This window comes from Chelonia mydas, chromosome 11 (assembly GCF_015237465.2).
Source record: "Chelonia mydas isolate rCheMyd1 chromosome 11, rCheMyd1.pri.v2, whole genome shotgun sequence".
Taxonomy (NCBI): domain Eukaryota; kingdom Metazoa; phylum Chordata; order Testudines; family Cheloniidae; genus Chelonia; species Chelonia mydas.
Window position 1 is genome coordinate 71774149 of NC_051251.2, and position 25572 is coordinate 71799720.

Below are 25572 nucleotides of genomic sequence, written 5' to 3' on the forward strand. Positions count from 1 at the left end.
GTTCTGATTCAGGCTATGAGCTTGGGGGCTGAAGTATCTTGCTGGGGAGTCAGGAGTGGAAAGACCTCAGGAGGTCATCTAATCCAACCCCCTGCGCAAAGCAGGACCAATCCCCAACTAAATCATCCCAGCCAGGGCTTTGTCAAGCCTGACCTTAAAAATATCTAAGGAAGGAGATTCCACCACCTCCCTAGGTAACGCATTCCAGTGTTTCACCACCCTCCTAGTGAAAAGTTTTTCCTAATATCCAACCTAAACCTCCCCCACTGCAACTTGAGACCATTACGCCTTGTTCTGTCATCAGCTACCACTAAGAACAGTCTAGATCCATCCTCTTTGGAACCCCCTTTCAGGTAGTTGAAAGCAGCTATCAAATCCCCCCTCATTCTTCTCTTCCGCAGACTAAACAATCCCAGTTCCCTCAGCCTCTCCTCATAAGTCATGTGTTCCAGTCCCCTAATCATTTTTGTTGCCCTCTGCTGGACTCTTTCCAATTTTTCCACATCCTTCTTGTAGTGGAAGACCGATCTGAACGGCAGACATGCTGGTGGACGAACAGTGTCCTCTGATCATTTCCGGATTCCACTCCAGCCAAGGGAGTGAGATCAGGACCCTGAGTTCAGTGACAATGGCAGGCTGCCGAAAGCAAGGCAGTGCTGCAAACTTCCTCTGTGGACAGGAAAACTCAGCTGGAGCAGGTGTCCCTCACAGGCAAGAGCCACACAGCTGAGACACACAAGTCCTGGGTGGTCATGCCAACAGATGTGTGTTGGCCAGTCACAATGGGGCAATGACCAGCTATGGGCATGAAACAGCTCTCAACTGCTTAGCAATTTTTGGCCTCCTGTCTTCACTGATCTGCCCTGGCTTGGGAGCCCTGCACATTGGCTGGGATGGGAAGATCCTTGGACGCATTTCTAAAGCCCAAGACAACCCTTGCCAAACAGAACAGCTGGCAACAGATCTAGGTACCAGTCCTACCCACTTCCTCCTGATTCTTCATTCCTTCCCCATCTTCACCCCTTTCCTCTCATTTGAAGTCTTCGCCCCTCCACCCAGAACTCAAAAACAGCTGCACGGATTTTGCTCAGACTTTCCAGAATAATTCACCTTTGATCTGAGATCCAGCATGAAAAAATGTTAGCTCCAGGGACACTTAAAAGAGTTATAAATGGCTCAAAGTAAGTGCTTAAAAATAGACTGCTCAATTCAAATTGAACTGTAACCTCTCTGCATTTTAAATCTTGGGCTCAGGGGGCCACACACAAACCAGCCGTGCTTCACTTTCCTGTTTCATACTGTAAGGACTAGAAATCATCAATTAAAAAAATGATATATTGCTCAGTCAGGCTATGTTTTTGCCCTCTTCACATGTAACCCTTCTGCCATGCCAAGTTGATAGCAGCAAGGGCCGGGTTCAGTACACAGGGGTTCCCTCTCATCAAAGCAAATGCAAAATCCTACACACCCACTAGGCGCCTCAAAGAGGCAATACTTCCCCTCTCGCAAGCACAGGGTCTCGGTGTAGCAGAGAATCTTTAATAACATGAGGTAAACGACATCAGCATTAAATTGGGAAAACACCACAACTAGTGTTCATTAACCAAACCATGAGCAAAGACCCACCCCAGCAAATTGGGCCATATCCTTTCCCTCGGGTTCTTGAGTCCCACAACCCAAATGTCTCTTGAGTCCAGCAATCCAAAAAATCACCCAAAGTCCAAAAAGTCCAGCCCCAGAGTTCAAAAGTTCATCTGCAGAGTGTTACTCCCCAGTCTGGCTAAAAATGTGTGTGGGGGGGAAGAGGTAAGGGGCACCTTACATGCCCTGAAGCTGACTACCCCACAGCTCCACAGGGCTCCGCTCCACCCCGCCATCTCACAAACGGCTCCGCTCCGCTCTGCTCCGCTGTCTCACAAACGGCTCTGCTCTGCTCCACTCCCCCGTCTCACGAACAGCTCCGCTCTGCACAGCTTGGCTCCGCAATCTCACGAACGGCTCCGCCAGCCTATCCACAAACAGTACCACTGCACTCTAGATCTTTCAGCTCCCCACTACTTGACACAGCTCTCAGTGATTTCAGCTCATAGTAGTAGGAGCCTTAGTGTTGGTGCACCCTAAGGCTAAAGTGAATTCAGCACAGCACCTGTAGCAAGACTCTTAATAGACCCAAAATTAGCTCTGACATTCCACAGTGGAGAGAGAGAGACAGAGGTGCAATTGGTGTTTCAGGCCCTCACAAAGGGGGGGGGGGGCGCACGCACCCCAGTTACTAATGCCTGTCTCAAACCTCTCTCAATTCACAGGGTTTTGGAACCCATGTCCCTTGCCTAGCGAGTGCTACTTAGTTGATGGCGAGTCCCTCCATCATAACAAAAGGCCAAGTACAGTTCCACTGTCCTTGATTCCCATAATCAGGGTAATAACAATTTATTCTTCCTGCCCCAATAAGAGAGACACTGGGGATCCCACAGCAGCCAAAGTGACCATTTGGGCAGCTATGGCCTCATTCTAGGCGGGGTGGGTGTGCCTATGCAAATGAGATCAGCCCCTGAAGTTCTTTTCCACAACTTGCCACACCTCACCACCAGATGTCAGGGTGGAGCTCATCCTGACTCTGCTTACACACAAATACTGATTCACACAGGCGCAATCACGCAGGCAGCAAATGGTCCTGGGTTTTGGTTACATTCAAGCAACATTCGGTCTATATCTTTCTGTGTTATCCTCAGGAGAGTGATATCATTCATGGTTACCTGGTTGAAATAGGGGAATTTTTGTAAGAGAACAGTAAAAGGACCCCGTTCATGCTGGGCTGTTTGCGCTTGGCTAAAAGGGATCATCCCAGAGAATAGCCACGCAGTGGGGTGGGGGAAGAGTTGTGCTGCACATCCACCCGAAAACCGCAGCTCCTCCTTTTAAATGCCGGTTGGCAAACCCAACCAGCATTGCTTGCTATGGGAAAGGAGGGTGCTGCAGTTTGAAACCATTCCCACATGTTATGAAGGCGGAAGAAGCCAACCCCACGTACCATACTGGCAGGTGCTCAATATAAAAGGCAAAATGTGACCTTGTACCTAAAGCACATGTGCTGTCTGCTGTGAATTGCTTGATTCACTGTGAAAGAGTCTCCCTTTTGTTCTCAGAAATCTATCTTAAATTCTACTCTCCCTTTCTATCCGCCCCGCAAGTGCAAATGTTTCTACGCTCCCGCTATCATCTCTGTCCCAGAGGTTATCACAGATTAGAAGGCGAAAAAAACGCATTCGCGATGACATGTTTTCTGAGCTCAAGCAGTCCTCCCGCACTGGTAGGGCACAGCTTAATGCATGGAAGCATTCAGTGACAGAGGCCAGGAAAGCATTAAGTGAGCACGATGAGAAGAGGCAGGAGGCGATGCTGAGGCTAATGGGGGAGCAAACGGACATGCTCAGGAGTCTGGTGGAGCTGCAGGAAAGGCAACAAGAGCACAGACTGCTGCTGCATCCAATGTATAACCGCCTGCCCTCCTCCCCAAGTTCCTCCTCACCCAGATGCCCAAGAATGCTGGGGGGAGGCTCCAGGCACTCAGCCACTCCACTCCAGAGGATGGCCTAAGCAACAGAAGGTTGTCATTCAAACAGTTTTGATTTGTAGAGTGGCTGCAATAAGCAATGTGGCCTTGTCCTTCCCTCCTCCCCTACTCCCCCACCGTACCCGGGCTACCTTGTCAGTTATCTCACTTTTTTTTCAATTAATAAAGAAAGAATGCATGGTTTCAAAACAATAGTGACTTTATTTCCTTTGCCAGCTGTGATCGAAGTGGGGAGGGTGGTTGGCTTACAGGGCATTAAAATCAACAAAGGGGGCAGGTTTGCATCAAGGAAAAACACACACAACTGTCACACCGTAGCCTGGCCAGTCATGAAACTGGTTTTCAAAGCCTCTCTGATGCACAGCATGTCTAGCTGTGCTCTTCTAATCACCCTGGTGTCTGGCTGCTCAAAATCGGACACCAGGTGATTTGCCTCAACCTCCCACCCCGCGATAAATGTCTCCCCCTTACTCTGACAGATATTATGGAGCACACAGCAAGCAGCAATAACAATGGGAATATTGGTTGTGCTGAGGTCTAACCTGGTCAGCAAACAGTGCCAGTGAGCTTTTAAACGTCCAAAGGCACATTCTACCATCATTCTGCACTTGCTCAGCCTACAGTTGAACTGCTCCTTACTACTGTCCAGACTGCCTGTGTATGGCTTCATGAGCCATGGGAGCAAGGGGTAGGCTGGGTCCCCAAGGATAACTATTGGCATTTCAACATCCCTAACGGTAATTTTCTGGCCTGGGACATAAGTCCCTTCTTGCAGCTGCTCGAACAGCCCGGAGTTCCTAAAGATGCGAACGCCATGCACCTTTACCAGCCATCCCACGCTGATGTCGGTGAGACATCCCTTGTGATCCACCCGTGCTTGTAGCACCATTGAGAAGTAACCCTTGCAATTTACATACTGGTTGGCAAGGTGGTCCAAGATAGGGATATGCATTCCATCTATCACCCCACCACAGTTAGGAAACCCCATTGCAGCAAAGCCATCCACTATGACCTGCACATTTCCCAGAGTCACTACCTTTGTTAGCAGAAGGTCAGTGATTGCATTGGCTACTTGGATCACAGCAGCCCCCACAGTAGATTTGCCCACTCCAAATTGATTCCCGACTGACTGCTAGCAGTCAAGCGTTGCAAGTTTCCACAGGGCTATCGCCACTCACTTCTCAACTGTCAGGGCAGCTCTCATCTTGGTATTCCTGCACTTCAGGGCTGGGGAAAGCAACTCACAAAGTTCCAGGAAAGTGGCCTTATGCATGCGAAAGTTTTGCAGCCACTGGGAATCATCCTATACCTGCAACACTATCCAGTTCCACCAGTCTGTGCTTGTTTGCCAGGCCGAGAATCGGCGTTCCACTGTATCAACCTGCCCCACTGCCACCATGATGTCCCAATTGCCACATCCCATGCCTTCCCGTGATGTCCTCCTCACAATCGTCATCATGCTGGCAGCTCCTAGCCAGGTTCTGCACATACTGCAAGATAATGCGTGAGGTGTTAACAATGCTCACAACAGCAGCAGTGAGCTGAGCGGGCTCCATGCTTGCCGTGCAATGGCATCTGCACAGGTAACCCAGGAAAAAAGGTGTGAAATGATTGTCTGCCATTTCTTTCATGGAGGGAGGAAGGCAGGGAGTGGAGACTGACGACATGCACCCAAAACCACCCGCGGCAATGTTTTTGCCCCATCAGGCATTGGGAGCTTAACCCAGAATTCCAATGGGGAGCGGAGACTGCGGGATAGCTACCCACAGTGCACGGCTCCGTGAGTCGATGCTAGCCATGGTACTGAAGACGCATTCTGCCGACTTAATGCACTTAGTGGGGACATACACAATTGACTGTATAAAATCGCTTTCTAAAGATCGACTTCTATAAAATCGACCTAATTTCGTAGCGTAGACATACACTCAGACACAATATCCCTATTCATTGTTCTGTCAACCTTATCTTGTACCAGATTGCGGTTTATCTGTACTAGCCTTCTGAAATATATTTATGGAAATATCTAGTGCCTAGTACGCTAGCAGCAACTTTGCCAAGTTCATGTACTGGACAACGAACTTGTAAGCATCTGCTTTAATACATGGCCTGACTTTGGTTCACAGCTTCTGGTTCAGACCTGAGGTCCTGCACCAGGCCCAGTGCTCCAGGCTCTCTCTCTCTCAACTGCACCCCAGTTCAAGAGGAATGTTGATAAATTAGAGGGGGTTCAGAGAAGAGCCACAAGAATGATTAAAAGATTAGAAAACCTGATTTATAGTGATAGACTCAAGGAGCTCAATCTAGTTAGCTTAACAAACAGAAGGTTAAGAGGTGAATTGATTACAGTCTATAAGTACCTCTAGGGGGAACAATATTTAATAATGAGCTCTTCAATTTAGCAGAAAAAGATCTAACACAATCCAGTGGCTGGAAGTTAAAACTAGACAAATTCAGCCTGGAAACAAGGCATACATTTTTCAACAGTGAGAGTAAATTAACCACTGGAACAACTTACCAAAGGGTCGTGGGGGATTCTCCATCACTGACTATTTTTTAATCAAGACTGGATGTTCTTCTAAAAGATCTGTTCTAGGAATTATGCTGAAAGGAACAGGGCCACTGGAGCAGCTGGTGATGGTGGGGTCTGAGGTGCTACTTCTTTGTACATGTCAGAACCTGGTGGGTGGCAATCTAGACATGGTGTCTGGAGACCCGGTTTTGGGGGAAGAGGGAAATGTCAAAGAAAAAAGAGTCAAAACAGTCACCCAGGGAGAGGACAGGAAGGTGCAGATGAGGATTTCAGTAGAAGCGGAGTCATGGCTGCTGCTTGAATACTAGAGCAAGGGGGGCAAGATAGATGGCTAGATAGAGTGACTCCAGTGCTGCTAACAGCTACGTGGCTGAGATCAGAATCTGGTCCAGGTGAAGGAGAAGGAGAAGACAGATGAGAGCAGAGACCAGAACTGAAGCCGTAGATAAGGAGTCTTGGGGCAGGGTGGAGTCACTGCCTAAGGCAGAGAGTTCTGATAGGTAGGAGTGGAGCTGTGAAAGGAGATGCTAAGATGCTTCTGTAGCTATAGATCTAGTCCAGGAGGCTGGAGCATCCCATAGCATCAAAGGCTGAAATGAGATAGAAGACGATGAGAGAAAAGTAGCAGAGACGTGGCAGAGGTAACTGAGCTGCTGGTGTCCAGAGCAAGGAAAGGGAGACAGTTCCACGCCATTGGGAGGGATGAATGTCAGGAGAAGAGGCAGTTTTCTTATGGGAACACATAATTGCAAGGATCCTGAGAGCCAAGGGACAGGGAGAAGATGAAGGAAGGAAAAAGAGACCCAAAGATTTGTGTATATGGCAGACAAGATGCCATCACAAGTTAGGACAATTTTAGCCTAAAAGGAAGCCATGAGTTCCTTGAACCAAGCCAGGGCAAGGCTGGGAAGGGAAGGCCAGAGAGTACCCAGAGCAAAGAACCGAGAGTCATTGGGGATGGAGGAGAAAGGAGAAGCTACAACTGAGTGACTTCAGGAGAAGAGCAAAAACCAGTGTGAACACCTGGAACTGACATGCGACTCATGTCCCACTAATTGTTAGCCTATAGTGGGGCTAGGCTGGAACACGTCAGACAAAACAAGCCCATAGTAATTCTCTGACCTGACAGTACAAGAAAATCTCATCCTAACTGGGACTAATGTTATTGGAGCACACTGATGGCTGTGATGGAAAGCCCACGTCACTGCTCTAATGATGGCTTGTCCCAGACAATGTTTTCCAAAAATGTCAAACATCATAAAGAGCACATAACTTCTGTGCTAACCTCTCCATCAAGTCCTGCTTATTACAGGATTTTAGGTTCCAGGAGAAAGCCGTGAATGTAGCAGCCTTCTGTGGTACATGTTAGCGAAGTGAAAGGCATATTACACATCTGCTTTTCAGCTGTAGGAGGTGAGGAGGTGACTTAGGGCTTGTCTCTATGGAGGGTTAGTGCACAGCAAGCTGGGGGGCAAATCTACTATATTCTACCCTGACATGCACTAATTGGCCATGTGGACTCTGCTGCCATGCACTAAAAGTTCTGTAGTAAGTCAAAGTGCACTAGGCAACTGTTAGTGCACAGTAGCAAGGTCCACACAGCCAATTAATGTGCGGCAGGCTAGCACACTGTAGATTAACAACCCTGCTTGCTGCTCACTAACTCTCCATATAGACGAGCCCTTAGGCTCTGCCATACCAGCAGCACAATCCCAACTCCCAGCCCTTCTATTTCGGACAAACAGTTCCAATTTACCAGTTGCGTACTTTGAAGTTAGGATATGCCAGGCTTAAATTTGCCTGTGCAACCTTAGTTCGACTCCCTTTTGCATGTACATTATGATACAGTCTTTAATTCCATGATCACATACTATCTTTTCACAGGACCCCTGCCTCATTCAGTGCACAGGATGGACGGTGCTCACTGAATGAGAGGTGATTGAATGTTTTGTTTTATCCTCATTAGCCAATGTTCGGCCTCAGGCCTTATTTCCTTCATGCTATTCAAACCCTACTCTGAAGAAAAAATTATTAATTTCTCATGGACTTTCTATGGTGTGCATCACTATAGAATCTGAGTGCTTCACAAACAGTAATTTAATTAATTTTCCCAACACCCCTGTGAGATGGGGGAGGGACTTATCCCCATTTTGAAGATGGAAACTGAGGTACAAAGCGATGAAAGTCCAAAGTATCCACTAATTTTGGGTGCCAAATTTGAGACACCAATTTTCCAGGGCAGCAGTCAACTGTCTTAACCCCAAGACCATCCTTGCTCTTCCTGCTAGCCTCTGCCTCATTCATTACATACCTTCCAACTTCAGCAACAAATGAGGCACAGATTATGAATTAATTATGTGCATTATCATAGCACCTAGGAGTCCTAGTCATGGACACGGACCCCACTGTGCTAGGCATTGCCCCCCCCCCCCCAATTTATCATTTAAGTATTAGACAAGAGACAATAGTTGCATACAGACAGACAGGAAACAATGAGACAATATTGGTCAGCATGCCAGGCAGTGTTCTCAGCACACCAGCAGCCTGACTGCTGTCAAAGTTTTTGTAGACATGAGGGCAGAATAGAGTTTTGAGGAACCTACAGACAACAGTCTCCTTCATTACACACCCTGATTCATCCCCTGAGCAGAACCATCCTGTGCACTGAATGAGGCTGGGGTCCTGTGGAAAAAATAGTATGGAATTCAAGACTGCACCATAACAGATACAGGGGGACAAATTAAAGTTGCAGAGGCAAACTTAATCCTGACATTTCCTGACTTTTGAGTGCATTGACATTCCATCACATTGACACCCACATGGGTCCTGCCACACGGATCTCTGCCACTTGAGCTAATGAAGTACCAGACCTGATCGCAGTGGTAGGCTGTCATCTCCTCTGTGGATCAGCACTAGAGGGGGAGGAGACGCTTTGCCAGTGGTTTCAGAGATATTTCCCAACAGCAGAGGAATGGTGAAACTCAGGGATTTTGCGTTCCATTCCAGGCTCTGTAGAGGTATGTGCTCCAGTGGGCATAGACTCTTCTGCCCACTTCCCCCATGCTTACCCTGTCCATTCCATCCTTAAGTCTCTTACAGACCTTTGGAATCTTTTATCACCCTCCACCAGCTAAAAGTTGTTCTGATTTCTAGCCTGTTTCCCCCCTCCCTATTTGCAGCGTTACGCTATTGCTCCCTGTTTTGCAATTAAAAGACATTTAAAATAAGCACTGTCTTTTATTTCCTTTACTAGTGGCTTTTTCATGGGAAGTGGAGATGCATGTGTCACCTTGGAATCTGGCTCTCCATAACTCTTGTCTAGCTTATTGGGAACAGCCTTACAGAAAGGCTGAGCCCTCGCCAAACAAAAGCTAAAATAAATTTTAGTTTTTTGTTTTTAAATACTCTTTTATGGGTGGTGATGATAATCAATGGCTTCCCACAAATTGCAAGCAGCAAGCCCCAGAGCTCTTGAAACTAGTGAGGCCCTGTTGAAAATGAAAGCCCTGTATAATGCTGAATGGGTTTGTTTTTTAAAGGAAAAAGGAAATATCTCTTTCTGTTGCATGGAAATAAAGTTGAATTTGTTAACCAATGGAAGTGGCTGCTATCTGTAACAGGCCACAATCCATAGTTATCAGCTGACGTATGATCTAGGAGGAAAAACCCAGTGCTCACCCTGAGTTTACATTTCTATATGTGCACAGAATGTGAATTACATGGTGTATGAATTTTTATTAGACTCAAGTTGTACGTGCAGCATCATACTTGTAACAGGCTGGCTCATCCCTTAAGGGCTGGAGGCTCTGGGGCTAGTCAACCCCGAGTACAAAAGAGGCATGCCAGGGTTGGATCAGGTAATTCTCTATGAAGGGCAGCAGGTGGCTGTAGTGAAGGGGAAAGCCCAGGAAGCTACAGGGAAAGAGAAATGTCCTACAGGCAAGACCCTGATGCTCATGGATTAAAAGCCAAAACCTGAGGCTCCAGCCAGGCAGGGCCTGGGGGTGGCCGACCAAAGCAGGAAAGGCCCTGGGCAGGAAGGCCAGGGAGTAGGGTGAATTAGAGACTGCTGGGAATAAGCAAGCTCCAGTAGAAAGCCCTGGGAGGTGGGGTGTCATAAATATAAAGGGAAGGGTAAACCCCTTTAAAATCCCTCCTGGCCAGAGGAAAAATCCTCTCACCTGTAAAGGGTTAAGAAGCTAAAGGTAACCACGCTGGCACTTGACCAAAATGACCAATGAGGAGATAAGATACTTTCAAAAGCTGGGAGGAGGGAGAGAAACAAAGGGTCTGTGTCTGTCTGTATAATGCTTTTGCCAGGGACAGAACAGGACTGGAGTCTTAGAACTTTTAGTAAGTAATCTAGCTAGGTATGTGTTAGATTATGATTTCTTTAAATGGCTGAGAAAAGAACTGTGCTGAATAGAATGACTATCCCTGTCTGTGTGTCTTTTTTGTAACTTAAGGTTTTGCCTAGAGGGATTCTCTATGTTTTGAATCTAATTACCCTGTAAGGTATCTACCATCCTGATTTTACGAGGTGATTCCTTTACTTCTATTAAAAGTCTTCTTGTAAGAAAACTGAATGCTTTTTCATTGTTCTAAGATCCAAGGGCTTGGGTCTGTGGTCACCTATGCAAATTGGTGAGGATTTTTACCAAACTTTCCCCAGGAAGTGGGGTGCAAGGGTTGGGAGGATTTTGGGGGGAAAGACGTGTCCAAACTATGTTTCCCGGTAAACCCAGTTAAAGTTTGGTGGTGGCAGTGGAAATTCCAAGGGCAAAGGGTAAAATTAATTTACACCTTGGGGAAGTTTTAACCTAAACTGGTAAAAGTAAGCTTAGGAGGTTTTCATGCAGGTCCCCACATCTGTACCCTAGAGTTCAGAGTGGGGGAGGAACCTTGACATGGGGTTTCCCTACTGAGACTGCAGGCAGGAAAGGCCTGGGAGTGACCCAGCAAGAGGGTAAAACCAATGGACTGTGTTTGGGACTTGGAGTTTTATTTTCGTGAATAAACTCAGCCCCTGAGAAGGGATTGGGGATGGACAAGAAAAGCCTGGGTGGCATTTGTTTAAGAAGCCCTTTGAGGGAGAAAATCACTGCAGAGGCACCCTGGCCATGAGGGGGTGCCCAGGAGGCAGCTGACCTCCCCCACGCCTCCCCGCCCCCCTCCCCCCCACACACTTCAGTACTTTTCTAAAGAGACTGCTCCAGATCTAATCCCGGTTCATCCACTCATTTCACAGCCAGAGCTTTGCACCTGGAGAGCAAAACTTTGGAGGGGAAATGTACATGGATGCTGTCCCTATTGCTCTGGGTGTTGTGGGGGTGGGAGGCCTACACCCATCCTAATTTTCACCTGGACAGTCCAGGTGTCAGCTTGTGTGTCTGGGTGCCATTTGACAAGCCCTGATGTCTTTTTTTTTTTTCATCTAGGGGAAGACCTGGAGAAGGGGGCGGGGCCTCCCCATGTTACCAGCCATAGGAAACATAGCAACCCTATTACGTGACCATCTGAAACTGACTGTTTCGGTGGCAGTGCGTGACAGTGTTATGTATACCAATCCAGGTGATCTCCAAGTAGTCAGAGGGGGTACTGAGATTATGTATGTGATCCTCAAAGACCTGTGTGTATTTCATGGCTTCAACACGATCCTCAGACAAATGCTGAATATTGTATTGTTGGTGAACTTCACGCTTGCGCAGAGTTGGAAAAGAGAGTGAAAGATGAACAACAACTAGTCCAAAGTCTGTGTATGCTGGTGCTTCTCTGCTGCCAAAGACCCGGTGAGATTTCACTATGGAGCAATTTCTGACAAGGATGTGATCAGTTTCTTCCATGGCATGTCCACTAGTCGAGATCCAGGTCCGGCAATGGTTATTGTGGCACTTAAAACCAGGCGCCCATAACTGACAAGCCCTCAGTGGCACACAAGGTCAGAAGCCGAGTGGTGCTGGTGTTTGGAAACCCATCACAGTTTCATACCCAGTTTGATTGCAGAATTGAAATCTCCAAGCACTAGCAGTGTGTCATGTGGTAGAATAGAATGGATTTTTGCTGCTAGCTGGTGGCCAACAGCCCAGTAACGCAATGTATAATGAAGAGATAGTTATGGTGTCTTTTTCTGCAGCTGATACATCTTATGTTGGCACAAAGGCCACAACAACAAGATGGCATTGAAGCCGAGCACAAAATAAGCGTAGAGAAATGGGGTTCCATATGGTTAAAGTCTGTTCTAGAGGCTGTCTCATGACAAGTGCCACCCCTCAAGTATGGTGTGGACCACCGAAGTGGAGGAAGGTTGTTCCTTCCGTAGCAACTTGATCGCTTTGTGGCAGGCAAGCCTCCTCAATGCCAGCGATTACCATCTTGTAGCAAGTGAGTTCTTTGACAAGAGCTGTCTTGCAGCCAGTGCTGTTCAGTATAAACACATTCCATGTGGCGAGACAGAACATGACTAAGGTCTGGTTTGGACTTCCAGGAAGTTGGGGTTATCAGGGATGTGCTTTCCCTGAGAGGGGTTTAGGTCACACCTGTCCTGCTCATGCAGAACGTGCCCATCCTCCAGGAGTTGGCAGTAGCAGGGGTGCTAACCCTGGTGCTGTTGTCATGGTGCTTCATTTCAGTTTTCTTCCTTGGGACTGGGGAGGTGCAGAGGGTATCTTGTTTTTGGGGTGACCACACACACCATCCCCTTCCCCAGGAATTCTTCTGACAGACGCCATTGGTTCTGTAGGGCCTGGATAGCCTTTTCAAAGATCTATCTGTTCTCCTCCCTGTGTGGTCCACACATCCACCATCGTAGCTTGTCCACATTCACTGCCGTTGGGGAACTTGGCCCGCATCCACTGGATCCATGGTTGGCCATCACTCCTTACTCTGAGCAGGGACCCTTATCGGGTGCCATCAATGGGGGCCAGTCAGATCCAAAGCTCACGTAGGCAGAGACGACCACATCCTGAAGCAGAGCAGCTTATGCTATTAACCACTACCCTTGCTGTATAGAACCTCCTTAAATGTGCAGAAGGAGTTTTGCTACACACTATTGATTTCAATGGGAATAGGGTTAGAGCCAAAGTCAAAAACTAGCATCCACAGTCTTCAGCCAAGATCAGACATTGAACGGACCCAAATCCAAGAGCACAAGAAAAACACAAGGGTAGGGAGCGTAATGTCACATTATCTCTTTTAATATAAATAACATTACTTGTAAGAGTCAGTATTTCTAGTGTACATAATCTAGACTAATAATAAAAGTAGGTAATACTGGGTTTGTACGGGTCACTGTACGCTTTAGACATACACTGAGGTAAGCGAAGAGAAGCTTAATGCTTGCGAAAGTAAAAATATGGAAACTAGAAATGGTTCTCTGCAGAAGGCATTCTCAGTATGATCTTTAGGAAGAGGGTATAAAACCAGAATACAAGAATCTTCACAAACAAACCACACTGCAGTTGAGCTGAATCTGACCAGAGATAATGAATAATGCTGGAAAACTCTTTAAATATGGGTTCTTTAAGTTGCTCAGAAGTACTTGCTGCAGCAATGCCCAAAGCTAACTATTTAATACTAAACATTGTAAAGGCTGCAGGACTAATTAAGAAACACATCTCTAGGTTTGTGGTAGCACTTTCATCTATAAAGATTTTTGTTTCCTTAATGCTGATTTAATCTGACTGAGCCAGTCACATAACCAAGGATGCTTCCTCAAACTAAGCTGTTGTCTTTATGGAGGGAGGTATAATTCTAAAACCCTAGGTGCTCTTCAAAGAAGAGTACACTATTTTATGCTTAGCATTTTGAATGCTGGTAACTAAAAACAAATTAAATTCCAGTACAGGGGAGACACAAAAATATATTAGGAACCTTAAACAAGATATTTTACGGTTTCCTTTGATGCAAACATAGAGAGGCCAATATGCCCAAATGCACCAAGAACGTAAAAACTGGGATCCAGAAATGTAAAATGAACAGAGAGTTAGGCAAGTTTCTGGGTGTCTATAACCCATTAAGTGCACACTCTCCCCATTACATGGACTGTTGTCTTCTGCTTCCGAATTCAATTTCTGCAGTATCTTGGCAGAATTTCATTTGAAATTCTTAGACAAGGAGTCTCTAAGCATTGTAACTTAGGTTTTGATTCTTTGTGACAAGACCAGCCATTTTAAGGCTAAAGGTTTAAAGAGTGGCTCCCATGCCTCCATTTTATAAATTCTTTAAGCTGAGATTTTTAAATTATTAATGCTTCAAGAGAATGCAATGTCCGCACCGCACCATTGATTTTCAGCAGACATCATCAGCTCACTGTCAAAACAAGCCATTTTTCTGCAATATGAAAACCTTTACAAACAAACACAACCCAAACCAAGTTATATTTCTCTAAATCTGTTGCCATTGTTTTAGAGAGTCAGAAGATTATAATAGAGGTGGAAAACCTCTGAAGATCTGAATTTTGCCTACAATGCTGCTGCTAAAAATGTTGCATTTGATATGTTCAGTACAGTGAGGGCTCACATATAGGAACTATTTAATAGTGAAAAGTCGAAGTTAAAAATAAATTAGAAATAGTTATCAACTCAGTGTCAACTGATTTGGCACTGCAGAGTAAAATAACTGCTTTCTAATAACATCAGCTTTCCATTTCACCAGCCTTCCCATTCTTATAAGCACTGTATCATGTTTAAAGCATCTTTTTAACAGAGAAAAACTAAATGGAATTCAAAACAAAATTCTTGCAAATGTTTCTATAGTAAGTCAAACGAGTATCGTTTTCAAACTGATGCTGTTTGTATAGAAGAAGTCTAAGCAAATTCTAAATATAAAAACAGCCATACTGGGTCAGACCTATGGTCCATCTAGCCCAGTACTCTGTCTTCTGACAGTGGCCTGCGTTACATGCTTCAGAGGGAAAAAAACAAAACAGGGCAATTATAAAGTGATCCATCCCGTTATCCAGTCCCAGCATCTGGCAGTCAGAGTTTGAGGGACAAGAATGGAATATATTAACTAAGAATGTTATATTACAATGGCATGATAGATGAATTCTTTAACATATTTTAAAATATCTTTAATTAGATTGTACCAATATCAAACGAGTACTCTTTGTAAGCAGAACAGGTAAGAGTACTTCCCTTTCATCTGATGATAGAGAAAAAATAAGTCACTTTGAAACTATCAAATCTAATCTGTGCTAGATAACAATTTACTTGTCCACAAAGGTGTCTGCCACAGACATAGCCTCTCACCCATAAAACTAAACTTCAATATTCTGGAACCCTGTGACAGGATGAACTCACCCCACACTGGATGGGGAAGGGTTAACTCCTCATTGTGGGCTGACGAAGCCATGTTCCCATGTCACTACTAGGCATGCTCCAGATGCAGCACTAGTATAAAAGGGAGCAGCCTAGCTCAGTCTGGGCTGACCACTGGGGAGGAAGGACACTCCTTGCCGGCTCCAGCCCGGGAGCAGCAGGAACCCCTGATCGTGGACGCCAGAGCCATGGAGACCCTGACCAACGCCCAAGTGCATGCAGATGTCCGAAAGGGATCAGAGTCACCGGGAAATGCACACGCTGAAAAACCTGGAGACCTTGACGATGCCTCAACTGTAGCTCCAAAAGATATGGTAGGAAGTGGCCCAGGGGGGACTAGCTATAGTCCTGTGGCTATAAGTTGGCGTGTTTCAGCTGGAGCCCCAATGACTCAGTGGTGGAACACTCTGCCACTGTTAGGGCTCTGGGCTGGGACCTGGTGGAGCAGGGTCAGCCCAGGTCCCCCTACCCTAGCTCCGCCAGATGGCAACCTACCAACTCTCGCCAGTAATCCTTACTGCCCTGTGACTCAGGGTGAACCCCCTTGACTCTGGCTGCTAGGCTGGGTTGCCCTGCGTACCAGGGTAACTCTACTGGCTCTGGCCATTAGGCCCCACTGCCCTGTGTACATGGGTAACTCTATTCATAGAATCATAGAATATCAAGGTTGGAAGGACCTCAGGAGGTCATCTAGTCCAACCCCCTGCTCAAAAGCAGGACCAATCCCCAATTTTTGCCCCAGATCCCTAAATGACCCCCTCAAGGATTGAACTCCCAACCCTGGGTTTAGCAGGCCAATGCTCAAACCACTGAGCTATCCCTCCCACTATTGGCTCTGGCCATTAGGCCCCACTGCCCTGAGAAGCCAGGTAACTGTATTGACTCCAGACACTAGGCCCTACTTCCCTGTGAATCATGGGAACTTTATTGACTCCGGCCACTAAGTCTCACTGCCCTGCAAACCAGGGTTACCCTGTTGATTTTAGTCCTTCGGCCTTACCACCTCAAGGTAAAGGACAGCTGGAGAGATGGGAGGGAACTCTCCCTGCACTGGATGGGGACACCCACCCCATTGCACGTGGTGGAGAATGCAGGCAGTGATGAGGGCTTGCTGAGAGGCCTGTGTTGAGAAGCCCAGGAAGAGGGAAGACACCATTTCCACCATGGATACTTGTACCTCTCCACTTGGGGAATCTTAGGCCTTGAGATGGAGTCAAAGAAAGTATTGAAATGGCTCTTGGAGAGCCAACAACAAGAAGCACACAAATAGCAACAGGTACAGCTGTTGCAACAAATTGCCAATCAACAACCACAAATGATGTGGAGACTAGCCCCCCATCATCAAGCCCAGCAGGCGAGTCTTGTGCAGCAGATGGCGGCTTTACTGCAGCCAGGGGGCACTCCGACCACCATACTAGCAGAATCCGACCCTGGCTCCAAGCCATCTGGACTCCTGCTGTAGCTTACCAAGATGGGATCTGGGGATGACCCTGAAGTGTTCCTAGTGACTTTGAGTGGGTGCCCACCACCACACATTGGCTCCCAGGGCACTGGGCCACCCACACTGGGCCTGCCCCGTCAGCTTATCGCAATCTTGACCACTTGGACGCACTAGATGATGATAAGGTGAAGGCAGCAATCCCAACCAAACTGGCATCAGACATGAAACATACCGACAGTGTTTCTGTTGAGAGTGTTATCCTTCTGGGGCCAGACCAAGAGCAGTGGGCAACGCCTCAGAGGTTACGCCTGGTGGTGGTTGGAACCTGACAAGTGGTCTGGGGCCCAGGTAGCAGAAGCCATAGTCCTGTTACACTTCACTCAAATTCCTGCAGGGGCAAGGAATGGGTGCGACGACACCAGTCTGTGATGCGTATGGATGCCGTAGGGCTGATGGAAGATTACTTGGCAGCAGAAGTGGGGAACCACGATACTGAAAGCCTGAAGTGTCGGTGGTATGAGATAAACTGGCTGGAACAAGCCCAGAGGATACTGACACCCATCCAGAACCCCCACCAATCACTCAGACTTGCCACGGAGGCTGATAGCTACTTGAGTCCTGCCCTGGCAGGGTGAAGTCCTCTGGGCGGGGACTGGCATGGTGAAAGTGGACCTGAGACCATTGTTATGAGTGTGAACAAGAGGCATTTTCTGAAGGGATTGCCCCTATATAGATTATAATGGCAGATAGGGATGGGTAATTAGCCCACGGGCCCAGAAGAAGGCCCCAGGGAAGCTCGGGTTCCCCGTGCATGTAAATAGAACACCCATGGTGGCTCTAATTGACTCCGGATATAGTCAGACCCTGGTCTGAAGGGAGCTGGTCCCAGCCCCTAAACCAAACTGGTCCCAAATACACCTACACCTGGCCGCTAGGCTGGGCTGCCCTGCAAACCAGGGTTACCCCATCAATTTCAATCCTTTGGTCTTACCACCTCAAGGTAAAGGACAGCTGGAGGGTCAGGGTGAACTCACCCCGCATTGGATGGGGACCACCCACCCCATCGCAAACCCTCAAACAAAACCAATGCAATTTTTAAAGAGCCCTGCAATTCCAAACAATCACGTGCTTTGGTATTAAAATGCTTCTGTCAAAACATGGCAAATGAACAGCTCACACACTTCATTTTTTTCACATTGGAGTAACAATGAAAAATCTTAATATAAAACAGTATCTCAAAAATATACTGTGGGGAAAAGATAAAACACATGCTGTATGCATTTCTATTTGTCTCCATTAATAAAACACCTATGTTCTATGCCACTAAGAATCAGTTATTATGTGTATTTTAACGGCATGGGCCAACAGTGCCAAATAAAATGAAAGCAACTGAGGATATTTTAAACAAGAATGACTAAGGCTACACTTTTGTTGGCTGTGAAACTTATCTTGAAGCAGTTTAGTTTAAAAGCTACAAAAACATAGTGTTAATTTAAAACAATCCATGCAGAGACAGCTAAATTATGTTCAGTATCCAGGATTAAGTTGGTCACTTAAAGAATATAACAGGGAAAAAACCTGAAACCTTTAATCTAAAACTGTTTAAGTGCTATAGGCAGAGGTGAAAGTAAGCTGGTCCGGTCCGGCCTACCGGCAAGAGCCAGTACACTGTGCCGGACCGGCTTCCCCAGGCTGGCGCTTTAAAGGGCTCAGGGTTCCCCGCAGCGGCCAGAGCACTGGACCCTTTAAAGCGCCGTCTGAGCCCTGCTGCTGGAGCCCTGGGGTAGTGGCAGCAGGGCTCCAGCGGTGATTTAAAGGGCCTGAGCTCCGCTGTGGTAAATCGCCCCTGAGCCCCGGGGCTTCCAGCTGCCTCTGGGGATGATTTAAAGGCTCCCGGGCTCCCAGTTGCAGCTGGAGCCCTGGGGCCTTTAAAACTTCAGGTGGAGGCCACACCCCCTGCTCAGGGCTCCGGAGTACCGGTAAGTCCTTTAAATTACTTTCACCCCTGGCTATCGGTAGTATCAAATGTGTGTGTAAAGGTATGTCTACACTGCAATGTAATCCCAGGTTTAGTGGGACTCGAGTTAGGGAACCCTGGGCTTGAGTGTCTACACTGTATTTTAACCCTATGCTAAGACTTTTCTATCCCATGTTCGAACCTAGGACCCCGGCACTCACACTATAATGCACAGAGCCAAGTAGCCATATTGCAGAGTCCCTAGTGCCCCTCAAAATATAGGATGATGGTGCACTGTGGGGAAACTTTACTGCCTGCCCTGCACGTTATCAGGAAGCAGCTCGCTTTGCAAAAGGCTTGATGGGTTTGCTCTCCATTGCAAACTCAGGAGGCTCTCTGACAGTGTGCTTGCAGATTGGTGATCAGAAGAGAATGGGTTAATGCTGCCCTGAGCTGCTGCTCTTAGCAAAGGAGGGTGGCTTCCATTTTCAATAGAGTGGATAGCAGATTGTTGGGATAGAGAGGACTAAGGAAGCTGTCCCATAGAATTGTAAGATACTTCCAACTGACTCCCGGGACCCGAGTCAAGCGGGACTGCATCTACACTGCAAAGCAATAGGGCTCAGATGCTGGGTTCCAGCTTAACTGGGATCCTGGGTCCAAGCCTTGGGTTAGCACAATTGCAGTGTAGACGCCAGGGGAGTTATGCTTGAGCCCGGGCCTTAAACATGGGCTTATGCTGTAGTGTAGACACACCCTAAGTAAACAAATACATCAAAAACTACACTCATTTTGATCAGGAACTCTGAGTTTAACAGGCAATAAACTGACTACTAAACTAGAGACGAGGTCGGGGAGGGAATATATTTTATTGGACCAACTTCTGTTGGTGGAAGGGACAAGCTTTTGAGCTCCTCAGAGCTCTTCTTCAGGTCTGAAAAAGCACTCTGCGAAGCTTGAAAACGGGTCCCTTCCACCAATAGAAGCTGGTCAATAAGATATTACTTCCCCCACCTTGACTCTCTTATATCCTGTGGCCAACACAGCTACGACAACACTGCTCAATTAGTTGCATCCTGAGCACTGAGATCTGGTATTATTAGTCTGCTATCTAGGCTTCATAATAGATTTGATTCCTCTCGTTCCAGTATATGTATTCTGAATGGGAACAGATTCTGCTCCTCTGAGCTCTTTGGCTCAAGAGATAAAAATTAGTACTGAAAAGTAAGAAGAGGACAAGCCCAGTTTGAAGACTATTGCGGCAGGAGATGTCATTGTACTGCCAGGGAATTACCATGCTGTCCTCAGAAACAGGGAGTGCTTCTCTCGCCAAAATTCAATCAAGCTAAAACACATCTGATCCTGGAGCTAACCGATTTTAGACAAGATTCCAGGTGCCATATTTCAAATAAAAGGCTAAATACAGAACAGATATAAGAGATCTGATGGAAGGGACCTGCTCGGTCTTCTGGGACTTCTGCTTTCCAATGCAGGAAAATGTAGCACCAGATAAGCATGAAGTTTCAGAGGGCTTTTTACCTTCCCAGTGGCTTCCCTTAATATGAGTGTGAAGTGGCAGATCCATATTACACTGTGTTGGTGGTGAAAGTCCGTTTTAATGTCTGCAGGTGTGGGGGTGAGTGAAAGGTGCGGGCAACATGCAGGAATCAGATTTTCACAATAACCATTCCCTTATGCAATGAAATGATCTTCTTCTGCCAGCATGTTAACACAAAGGGTGAGATTTCCCTGCAGTGCGCACCTTGCTGGTCCTGTTGCAGTGCTGAAGGGAAAATGGTGTATTTAATGGGAAAGGACCCACTCCAGTCTCCCACCCTCCCCCAGTTTGCTCTTACTGTTGAAGAAGTTCTTGGCCCTGAGGTAGCTGACGCTGAGGCGCAGGATGGAGAGTTTATCCAGGGTAGAGATGACCTCTTCGGGGAAAGGCAACAAGCTAGCCAGCCGCTCCAGCTCCGAGTTCAGCCGATCCCTATGGCGCTTGGAGGGGTTCAACTTCACACCTTCTGGGGGTGGCGGCTTCACTCTGCCGGGGGGAGGAGCAAAGGAAGACACATCACAAACACACCTGCAGAGTTCACAGCACTCTCCAGCACACAGCAAGGGTATGAGAGGGGACTATGACAATTGGCATCCCTGCGAGGGCTGCCAGACTGCCAACCTCCACTCTTGATTTCTTAACAGAATGGGAGCTCTTACGTCAACCCCTTATTCATTCCTGCTACTCATATGTTTCTAGCACCGTGCACCCTGATCCCCAGATGAATAACATATGGCCCCTGCCCCAAGCACTTACAGTTAACCCCTTTGCCTCAAAACAAGAATGAACTGCAGCTGTTCTTCATGATCCCAGTCAAAGACCTGCCAATAGTGGGGGGGAAGGGCAGAGGGAGGGCAGGGGCTTCAGAAGATGTTACTGAGCATGCTCAGTCTGTTTGAGCATGCTCAGTACAAGCCAAGCAACAAGGGGGCACGTGATCCTACATGCCCCGCCCCCCATCACCTCTGATTTCAGTTGTTCCCGCCATCAGGCTACCAAACTGCCCAACCCTAACAATGGCCTCTGTTGGTTACTTGCCTTTCATTTACCCATGCAAAGGGCCTTGCGACTTTTTCCAAGGACATTTATCTATTTCATTTTAAACAAATGAATCCAGGTTCAAGAGGACACTTGCTCAATGCATGAGGTCGGGCGCCCTTCTTGCTTGCCTTCTGAATCTACTTTAGAAGCTTTACGAGTTTCAACCTCTTCCCTTCCATACTTCAGCCTGCTCTCGTGGCTGCAAGGGAGCAAGTGTGAGAATGTGACTGGGCAATCCTGGGACACGGAGTTCCAGCCATTCAGAGTTTATACTGGTCAAAAAGGCTTCATATTTTTAATATATTTTAAAGATTTCTAGCCAGCACTTTAACTAAACTTTTTAACTGAGTGTTAAAATTGGCCATTCGTCCCAATGAATGGCTGCAAATCAACAGACAAACCATTTGTGCTGGTTAAATTAATAATTAGCTCATACTACATGATAACCAGTCCTTTATTTTAACTGCACTGACATTTTAGTAAATTGTGTCTCTTGTACCTATTCCCTAACCATGGAAAAGCAAACAATGAAAATAGTTTTGGATGGTACACATGTGGGTAGAAAGCACAAACCTGAAGTTCACTGTAGCCTTCTGAAGATGTACCACATTATTTTATCAATTATAAAATAATTCGGAGTCTCACCACGAGAAAAGGCAAGGGATAACCTGAAATCCACACACTCCAGTTACAAAAAGAACATTTTTTTTTTTAAAGTCACTAAAATAACTAAGGCACCTCTTTTGATTCCAAATATCTGCCATGGTAACTTCTTTTAGGGCATGTTCTCAGGATCCGAACTGGTCAAGGGGACAACTTAAAAAGCCACCCTTTCCATCATTAATCTTTGGGAAGGTTATCAACTAAAAATAGGTCAGCCCTTGAAAGGACAACTATTGTTCACTAGTATCTTTTTCAAATGGAGGCTACTGATAATTTAAACAGAGTTCTTTATCATAACATGCCCCATGTGAAGTCTTTGAAACCTTTATATAAAACTTCCAGACCAACTGTGGGTGATAGCTCGAGCCTATCTTGTACGGAAGATGTGGCATGTGGTGCAATAGCCATATGTATGCAGACCATACGACATGCAAATGTACGCAGACCATAGATCGTGCCTATGTTTTCAACAAATATCCTGCATAGGTTCTCATGAAAAGGACTTTTTTAAGGTTGGGGAGGGAGTTCATTGGCACCATTTTACCAAGGCAATTTCACCGTGCTGGCATTGTATCACAGCGCCTCATCAGGCTCAAACTCTGGCTTTTCCTCCTTGGCAAGGAACATCCACAGCTGGGAAATACACATAGAAATCTAGTTTCAACCGCTGCCCAGCGGAAATCCGTAGCAGCGGAGCTAGGAAGCGATGAAATGAACGAGGGGTTTCAAGAAAAAAAGAAAAAAAGAGAGAGAAGTCGGCTTGTGAATGCCGCAAGGGGGAAAGTCCGCAGGAGGCAGAGCGCCGCTAGCTCCGAGGCAGGCACTGGTTGGGGGGCAGTCCTTTGGCAGGTGGGTTGGATTCATTCTCCCCCCAACCCAACACTTGCTCTGTCAAGTTTTGGGAGCTAAAGGGGCAGAGTGCCGCCTGGAGAGCAATGCCACCTCGCCCCCACCCCGAACGTGCACCCCAGCTCCAGACACCCACCTCCCCGCCAGCCCTGTGCTGCTGCCCCCAAGGGAGAGCTCCCTGCCAGGGGGTCCAGCCAGCGAGGCAGGTTCCAGCCTCCCCGCTGCGGCTCCCTACTTACGTCCTCTGCACGGGCTTCCTCCTCTTGCGCCCCGCGTACATTGTCCCTGTCTCCTCGGAGCCGCCTGCCTGCCGGCTCAGCGCAGAAGAACCGGGGGACCCCGGCCCGCCAGCACCAGGCCACTCAGGGCAGCAGCCGGCTGCGCCTGGCTCAGCGCGCTGCGCCCAGGGCGCCCAGGGGCCGTGCCAGCCGGGGGGGCATCTTCTCCAGGGCCGGCTGCTGTTGAGCTCCGAGCCGCTGGCCCGGGGGCAAGGCAGCCCTAGGTCCGGGGCACCGCAGCCGCTTCTGGCCGGGCCGGGACTTTCGGGCTGCTCATCGCTGGGTCACGGTCGCTGCCGCCGGGCTGCAAAACTCCCTCGCCAGCCAGCCGCGCTTATGCAGCTGCTCCAAGCGGCCCCGCCTGGCGCCCCCTGCAAGTGCGCTCCCAGCGGCTAGCGCACCCAGCCTCCGCCGCAGCACTTTAGGCGACCCGCGGTAGGCCAATGGGAGCAAGGAGAGAGCCGGCCGCCGGGCATCTCCTGGGAGCCGGGCTGCGCCTCCCTCTCCGCTGGGCAGGAGAGGAGGAGGAGGAGGGATGAAGGCGGGGAAGGCAGGCGGCGGCTCCGGCTCGGGCTGAGTGAAGCCTCCAGGCTTGGCTGCTGTTGGCGCAGGCGGGTCGAGGTCGGAGCAGGTACCTTATTGCGCTGGGGCTGCGGGGGTAAGAGCAAAGTCCCAGCGCAACGAGGCCAGGAGAGGAGACTGGCGTGTTTCGCTTGCTACTGAAAGTCCCTGAAAGGGCTGGTTGCCAGCTGAGCCCCCTCCACACACACACTTGTGCCAGGCGAGAGATGGAAAAAAGGCAAGCCAGCCAACTGAAAATAATGCCCCTGGCTGAACTGTATTAGGACTGGATGCAAGACTGCTTTTTCATAGCCACAGGGACCACTGTGACCAGCTAGTCTGACCTGCATAGCACAGGCCACAGACCTGCCCCAACATCATTCCTCCAGCAGTCTTGATTTAACAATTGTCAGTGATGGAGAATCCACTACGACTCTTGGTAAGCTATTCCAGCAGTTAATTACTCTCACTGTTAAAAATGTACACCTTAATTCCAGTTCGAATTTGTCCTGCTTCAACTTCCAGCCCTTGGATCATATTAGACCCTTCTCTGCTAAGTTGGAGGGCCCATTATCAAATATTTGTTCCCCACAGAGCTAGTTATAGACTGTGGTTGAGTCACCCCTTCAACTTCATTTTGTTAAACTAAATAGATTGAACTCCTTGAATTTATCACCCTAAGGCAGGTTTTCTAAGCCTTGTGGCTCTTCTCTGAATCCTCTCTGCACCAGAACTGGACCAAGTATTCCAGCAGCCATATACAGAGGTAAAATAACCTCTCTACTCCTACTCAAGATTCCTCTGTTTTTGTACCCCAGGATTGCATTAGCCCTTTTGGCCAGAGTATCGCACTGGGCTCTCATGTTCAACTATCCACCCAAATGTTTTTCAGAGTCATGGCTTCCCAGGATAGAGACCCCCATTCTTGGCCTACATTCTTTTTTCTTAGCTGTATACATTTACATGAAGCGGTATTAAAACACATGTTGTTTGCTTGTGCCCAGTTGGCCAAGCAGACCAGATCGCTCTGTATTAGAGACCTATTCTCTTCATTGCTTGAACTGAAAGCACAGTCCTTGGCTGCTTGTGCAAAAGGAATTTTTTTTGTTTTCAAGACATTTCACAAAATATTATTTTGAAAAAATGTTTTTTTTTCATTTTCCCTCTCTCCATCTTTTTGCCACTGAGTGCAATAAACTTAATAATGTCCAGGCAATGTCCCTCCAACTTTTTCCTTCTTCCTCTCTAACTTTTCAAACCTTCTCCAACTTTGGAAAAGTTTAAGGTAGCAAAAGAAAAAAAACCCAACTTTCTGGCACTTTTAAAACATCCTCAACTTTTGCTAACCATGCAGCCTTGATCCAGCCCCCTTCTACAATATTTTTTCCACAGGACCCAGACTCCAGAGTTTGGCAGCTGAATTAAGGTTGCCTGGGCAACTATAAATCTGGCATTTCCCCATCTTTTACATTCTTAATTTTGAAACCTGAGTAACATTCTTTGTATGTAGTCCTTGTATGTAATTTCTGTATATATTCATGTTTGGGACAAGTACCCAGAGACTGGTGTAAGTGCTTATGATCCAACTGAAACAGAAAAATAAAGGAAAAAAATGCATTGCAAAGACATTTTGAACATCCTGTAACGGAACAAACCCCTTGGTGGGCTGTCATCTTTATGACATGCATATATGAAAGATATGCTTGATCCAAAGCACATCAAAGTCAGTAGAGAGACTTCCAATGACTTTAGCTGGCTTTGGATCTATTCCAGAACCCCACTTTGAACAGCGTACTTATGCAT

At 47.3% G+C, this 25572-nt stretch overlaps 1 protein-coding gene and 1 long non-coding RNA gene across 2 annotated transcripts in view; one reads left to right on the forward strand and one right to left on the reverse strand.

Annotated features, from left to right (window-relative positions):
- LOC102946148 (aryl hydrocarbon receptor-like) overlaps positions 1-23590 on the reverse strand; it is a 132044-nt gene extending 108454 nt beyond the window's left edge. Inside the window, exons 1-2 of the mRNA XM_037912944.2 lie at positions 23170-23590; positions 20676-20863 (exon numbers count right to left, since the gene is read on the reverse strand). Coding sequence (XP_037768872.1) covers positions 20676-20863; positions 23170-23210 — 229 coding nt within the window. The 5' untranslated portion in view covers positions 23211-23590. The remainder of the gene's footprint in view (positions 1-20675; positions 20864-23169) is intronic.
- LOC122462418 lies at positions 15526-18935 on the forward strand. Its single transcript, XR_006284953.1, has 2 exons — positions 15526-15735; positions 16408-18935. It is a non-coding gene; the product is annotated as an uncharacterized LOC122462418 (long non-coding RNA).
- Positions 23591-25572: the final 1982 nt, after the last annotated feature.